At 44.4% G+C, this 5,996-nt stretch overlaps 1 protein-coding gene across 2 annotated transcripts; it reads right to left on the reverse strand.

The window, feature by feature from the left end:
• Positions 1-297: 297 nt before the first annotated feature.
• Positions 298-4,940, reverse strand: LOC120703434 (SUPPRESSOR OF GAMMA RESPONSE 1-like). Of its 2 annotated transcripts, XM_039987530.1 has the most exons (7): positions 4,776-4,940; positions 3,009-3,150; positions 2,391-2,577; positions 1,550-1,909; positions 1,401-1,519; positions 853-1,236; positions 298-761 (listed from the first exon to the last, which is right to left on the reverse strand). In XM_039987530.1, the coding sequence occupies exons 1-7, from the start codon at positions 4,781-4,783 to the stop codon at positions 705-707; spliced, it is 1,257 nt and encodes a 418-aa protein (XP_039843464.1). In that variant the 5' UTR covers positions 4,784-4,940; the 3' UTR covers positions 298-704. The 2 variants fall into 2 exon arrangements, with proteins under 2 accessions (XP_039843464.1, XP_039843462.1); XM_039987528.1 differs by having other exon boundaries at positions 1,401-1,909.
• Positions 4,941-5,996: the final 1,056 nt, after the last annotated feature.

Genomic DNA, 5,996 nt, shown 5'->3' on the forward strand with positions numbered 1-5,996 from the left:
GCGCGGGTTGATGTCCCAATCTAGCCGGCCGGTGTTGCTAGCTGTATGTTATAGTAGTTGTTGTAATTTGTACAGCTTTTGGACCCAATTTACCTATAAATAGAGTCAACTCTCTTTTCTTATTAATATATGCAGAACCACGAGGTCCTGGATCTTTCAAAGAAAAAAAGAATGCCTTGCTGTGTTGGCGCATCTAATGATCTAGTGGGAATTTCTTTTGGAAAGCACGTGATTGAAGTCGAAATCTCATTAAATCCTAAAATTAGTTAGTAGAGCAATGCGTCTCCCAAACAGTCCTGAACAATAAATGATTCTTGTTGAGACTACCAACTAAAATAAGGATATTAATTGTAATTTACAAGCTCATGCACCCAAGGCTAATTTGAACAGTACTCAGCTGTTGGCACAGTATTGAGTCCTTTAGCCTACTGTTAGCTACCGGAGACAAAAGCTAACAGTAGAAATAATTAGCCGATGGTATATATGCTACAATTCATCCGCATGAGACAAAAGCTACCGGCTCTCCTTCCTTCCTTCCCCCCCGGACGAGCCGGCAGATTTCATTCAGGTCTCCCTGACAAAATAAACACCTCACACCACAACGTTGAGACCACCGTTGGTGCACAGTTCACTGTGGTATCACAGAAAAGGGATCAGCTGTTTCTTCATGTACAAAATGGCACTGTAAGTGCATCAGTGCAGCGTCAGTCGTCAATCATCTTGCCGCCAGCCCATGTCGTAAAGCTGTCCTGTGAAAAATCCTGCGGGAAGAGCACAAGTTCAACAAAATCAGGGGGAGAAATGGATAACTGAACATCCAACTGATGTTAGTCAATGGCATGGGAATCATACAATTTGGCTCAGTCGGAACTCAGCTGTGCTGTCAAGATCAAGATTCACAGCATCTGAGGGCTCCAACTGCTGACACTCTTCTAAATCCTTCTTGAAGTCCTCTGTTGGTAGTTGGGCATAAACAGCCAGGCGAGGTTTGATCGCTCTTGGTTCATCTCCACCGCCACACGAGGTTTGTGACTGACTCAGGAGGAACTCATCGCATATAGCGAGTCCTTCTGCCAGCTGCTGAGAGTCTAACAGCTCAAACTGGGAATCACCATCCCACAACTTGGGATCTTGTGATTGGGGATTATCTCCACTCTCTGGTTTCTCAGAGGATGGGTGGACAGCAGTCCCTTCAGCAGCATTCTCTTCAATGTTTATTTCGCAGTTTTCGTTACCCTGCACATTAGGAAGAAAATTTGTGCTACCTTTATCGAATTCTGTTTTCAATATAAAAAATAAGTTAATAGTGTAACTCTCTGGTAGTTCAACTTAGCCAACACATATAATTGTGTGCCGCAAACAAAAAATATAAATAAAAACCACATGAGTATTCTAGTTACCTGATAAGGGTTATGCTCCAGATTGTGTACAACTTCTTGGATTGTACTAACATGTTCTTCAAAGGGTAATGTAGTGAAATCAGAAGCATCTGCTTCAGCAGCCATTGATTCTACAGCATCTGCTTCGGCAGCCATTGATTCTACAGCATCTCCTGTGGTTAGCTCTTGAGCATTCTTCTCCCCAGGTTTAAATTGCTGCTGAAAAAATAATTTAGAGACAACATATTCACCCTCTTTCTCATCCTCCCCAGTGCCTAGGTGGTACTGGTGCATCACCCAATTGGTTTTCTCAGGCTTCCCACCCTTTTCAGTGCTCATGTAAAGAACCATTATTTTCTTACAGCCAAGGTGCTTTCCATCAACTAATACTGGCTTTGTCTTGCCAGTCTTGTGCCAACGAACATCAGCAAGATCGTCGGTGTTTATCTTTCGACGCTTCCTATTGCCAGTGTTATAGGCCTTAAATGTCCTGTGGAAGAAGTGTGATACACTTCCATTTTTCTTAACACCTGAAATGGGTATAGTCAATTTAAGATGACAGGGAAACAACAGGTGGAGTAATAAGCCAAAAGCGTTCCGACTAGAAAGTGAACCTGTTTGGAAAAAGGCCAGTGACAATGCAAGAAGTTGTACATGTTCTTGATTCTCACTTAGTGACATGGTGGAAAGCTAAAATGGAAGTAAAATAAGTGAGCCTATTCCCCTACCTTAAGTTTTTCTAGACTAAATGCAGGTTGTAGGAAGTAAAACAATTGAGCCTATTCCCCCACCTGAAGCTTTTCTAGACTAAATGCAGGTTGTAGAGAGTGATTATTAACAAAGAGCGCCAAAGCACAAAAACGTAACAAAGATAAGAATTTGGCAGTAGCTGTATGGTGCAGACTTTTACATTTGATCTTATCTGAAATAAAAAACGTCATTTTCTTACTCATCTCAAGAACCCCAATCCTGAAAATTCCCATAACCCCTCAGAAAGAATATTGCAAATACCTGGAAGTTTCTGTGGATGAGTGTAGCAGATGCCATCAACTTCCTCAACTGTTGGAATAAATTCATCAATGAATGGATGAGGTTTTATACCAGATTTTCCATGCTTTGCCAACAAGTGCCAAAGCAATTCTTGGTCAGACGGATCAAATTTTACACCTTTAGGCAAGCCGGGCCACTGGTGAACAACCTGCAGTGAAAACAAAACCATCAGATGATCACACTTAGATAAGACCTTATACAGACATATTTTTATTAAAGATTTGTAGTTGTGAGGTACGCACGACTAAAGCCCTATACTACGTGCAAAGTCAAAGCATTTCGGAAATAATACGTTCAGAAAAGATTTAAGCCAGTCATGGGCTGCACCAAAAGGACAGTTAAATGAGTGACAAAAGTAAATTACAACAATTGATATGTATTTCAGTTTTGTAAACAAGTTTATTGACTCCTTAAAATATGCAAATCAATGATCTATGTCAGTTGCTAAAATATAAATTTTACGCTTACCCCTTGTTTAGAAAAAGGAGGAAATCCAAAAGGCATATGTATTAAAACTCTAGAAAAAATCTGTAGCTAGTTCAATTCAACTTTATCAATGTAGCAATGCACAACACTTACATCGCTGTTATCAATGACATGGCTACACTTCGGGCACTCTTTACTTGGGTTGCTCATCCATTTCTGTTTACTAGGATCTGAAGACCCAGAAGCATTTTTTATTTTGGTGGCAAATCTTTGGCTGTCAATTATCCATGTTGTCCTGCAGAATATATTGAAAGAAAAATGAATAAAGCAGGGTTGCTCTAAAGCACAAATAGCATCACCAGAATTTCTGTGGTGTGTTTATTAATTATCATTAACTAGTATAAAAGGCCAAAATCCGGGTCATGTAGAGGTATAGATAATTTTGTTAACTGCATCTAAGCAATGAACAACATTTTGGCAATAAACTTGTTAACAACGATTCGTCTGCTTCAAGAAAAATTAACTTGTGGCTCCCCATAATTGTTTTCATTATATCGATCAAGCATTGACTTTAAATTTCAAGACCACACTCACCTCCATCGACCACTATTGCATAAATTTAAGTTTAAAAGGTATTCAAGTTCAATCACAGTTATAGAACCTCCATCTAAACAATATTTTTTTTTTACTAATGAAGCCAGAGTCCATGATACTTGTAGAATCAAATCCATCAAACAAGAACAGTCCCTCATGTCCAGCTTACATGATGGGCCGATCACAATAATATAGAAAGTAAATGTGACGTTTTTTATCCAACAGATTACCAGTGTGAAAAACATTATAAAATCAACAACGCGTATCTTGCAAAGTGGATGCACCCATGGGCGGAGCCAGGACCCGTGCTGGGCATGCTGCAGCACAGGTCCAGCTCGGTTCATCCCATGTAAGCCTGTGTAGTATTTAGACCAAAGCAGTACTATTTTAGCATAATTTTAATTAACCTGGTATTGTTCACTGGTTTAGCCCGGGCTGGAGGGAATTTCTAGCTCCGCCCCTGGGTGCACCGAGTTGCCCATAACCAAGCTATTGATGGGTAAGTAACTAAGTTTGAACTAAAGTCCAGAACAATCAAGCTAGTAGCCAAATCTCCCTTTGAAACAAAGTGCGTGTCTTACAAAGTTTCAAACAATGTAGTAAGAACTAAGAATTAGAATTACGATAATCTCCCCTTTGGAGTTACACCTGCACTCTTACTGTCATACAAAATCCAAACAGAAGTTTTTTTCCCCTGAAAGACAACAAACGGAAGTGGACATACTATAAATGAATACAGTGCATATGTACTGCAGTATAGTACCTGCTTATATCACCAAAACAAAAATATAGATACGACATCCTTTCTATATTCTGTAGATCTTCCCCTAACTGCAAAACAGCTCGCCGCTGCATATTCCAAAAAGGTTCAGCCTTTCATCTGAACTTGAGAGCAGAACACTATTTATCCGCTAATAAATCGAGCCCCAACACCGCAAATGAATGAAAGGACCAGAGGTCCTAACATTGCCCGCGGTTGCCCCAAGAAGAAAAGACATCTCCTTTCGATCAAACAGAACGAAAAATCAACGCGCATGATCCTGAACAAAATCATTTGGTTTTCAAGTTTTCAACTATGCACAGCAACTGCGCCCAATCCAATCACGCATTCCCAAATCGCCCAAGGATTAAAGCGTAATGCAAAAGATTAGCGATTAGTGATAACCGATGTGGATCCCCCAAACATAAATGCCAAAAGGACGCATCCCCTACGTATCCCCTCAGCCCAAGGCGCCCCCTTTCCCGACATGGGCAGACCGCATTCCCTCGTACGAGGACACCGCAGCGGGACGCGGATGGACGGTCGAATCGGAGAGGGGGACGCACCCTGTCATGGTGGAAGCCGCGCGTCCGGCGATGGTAGCAGAGTCCCCTACCCCTAGGCTTCCGGCGAACCCGCGGCGGCGGCGGCGGCGGCGGCGTGAGAACTGGGCGAGGAGCAGTAAGGTTCCTACTCCTATTTTTTTTAGAAAAATACTCCTATGTTTTTTGAACAAGGGTTGACTAGGCGACACCGACCGGGCTAGTCAAGGGCACGCGGTCACCAGATCATAGGTGGATCTTGACCGTCCGATGGCCGATGGACGTTACAGGTCATGCTTGGGTCATGAAGTGGGCCCAGGTGATCTTTTTTTTTGAGAATTGGGCCCAGGTGAATTGTCTCCCGATGATTGACTATCGCTGTGGGTTGTTGACTAGGTCATTGGCCCACCAGTCCATGGGAGTGGCCAGTTTCGAAAACGGTGGGCGCGTGGGTGGTGGGCTCGGAGGTTTTGGCCCGAGCTCGGAGTGCGCTGGACATTTATCTTAGACTGGATTTCTCAAAAAAAAATTATCTTAGACTGGAATGGCCTTTTCCATTTCTAGTGGGTAAGACACGGCTGCTCAAAAGTTAAAACCGAGCCAAGTGTATACATAGAGCTTCTTCAATATAAATGAAATTGCCTAGCTAAAATTTTAGAAAAACTCACAAAACAACCGTCCAATGGCCTCGTTATCCCCATCCGCTCGGCATCCGGATCAGCAAACCTCGCCCCTCGCGCGGGATGACCAATTTACCGAGCGTTGTCCCTCCCGCGCTGTGAAGGAACCCTGTCGGCGCACGGTGAAGTACTCCGCCGCCGGTCCCACGCCATGGAAGCTCGCCTAGGCTCGCGCTCGCGTCCTCTCGTCGTCGCCGATGATGGAGGTGGAGAAGCTCGATTGGGTGGTGGGGAAGCTCGATTTCGATGTGGCGGCGGCAGCGGTGAGGGCTAACGGCAGTGACGGAAAGGGCACGTGGTGGTGGTGGCAGTGGTTCGCGGCGATGGCGGCGGTAGTGACGAGGGCTTGCGGTGGCAGCGCGCATGGTGGCGGAGTAGGGAGGATGGGTCGCGGGCGCGAAAGGGAGGGTGAGAGGTGGCGGAGTGGGCGCACGGCGATGGTGGAGAGAGCGTATGGCAGCGGAGAGGGCGCGTGGTGGCGGAGAAAGGAGGGAGTGCCACCGTCGGAGGGTTCGCCCGGCGTCAGGGAGCTTCGGTGCCGGGACGCCATGCTGCTTTGCTGGGT

The sequence above is a fragment of the Panicum virgatum genome, chromosome 4K, assembly GCF_016808335.1.
Source record: "Panicum virgatum strain AP13 chromosome 4K, P.virgatum_v5, whole genome shotgun sequence".
NCBI classification, from domain to species: domain Eukaryota; kingdom Viridiplantae; phylum Streptophyta; class Magnoliopsida; order Poales; family Poaceae; genus Panicum; species Panicum virgatum.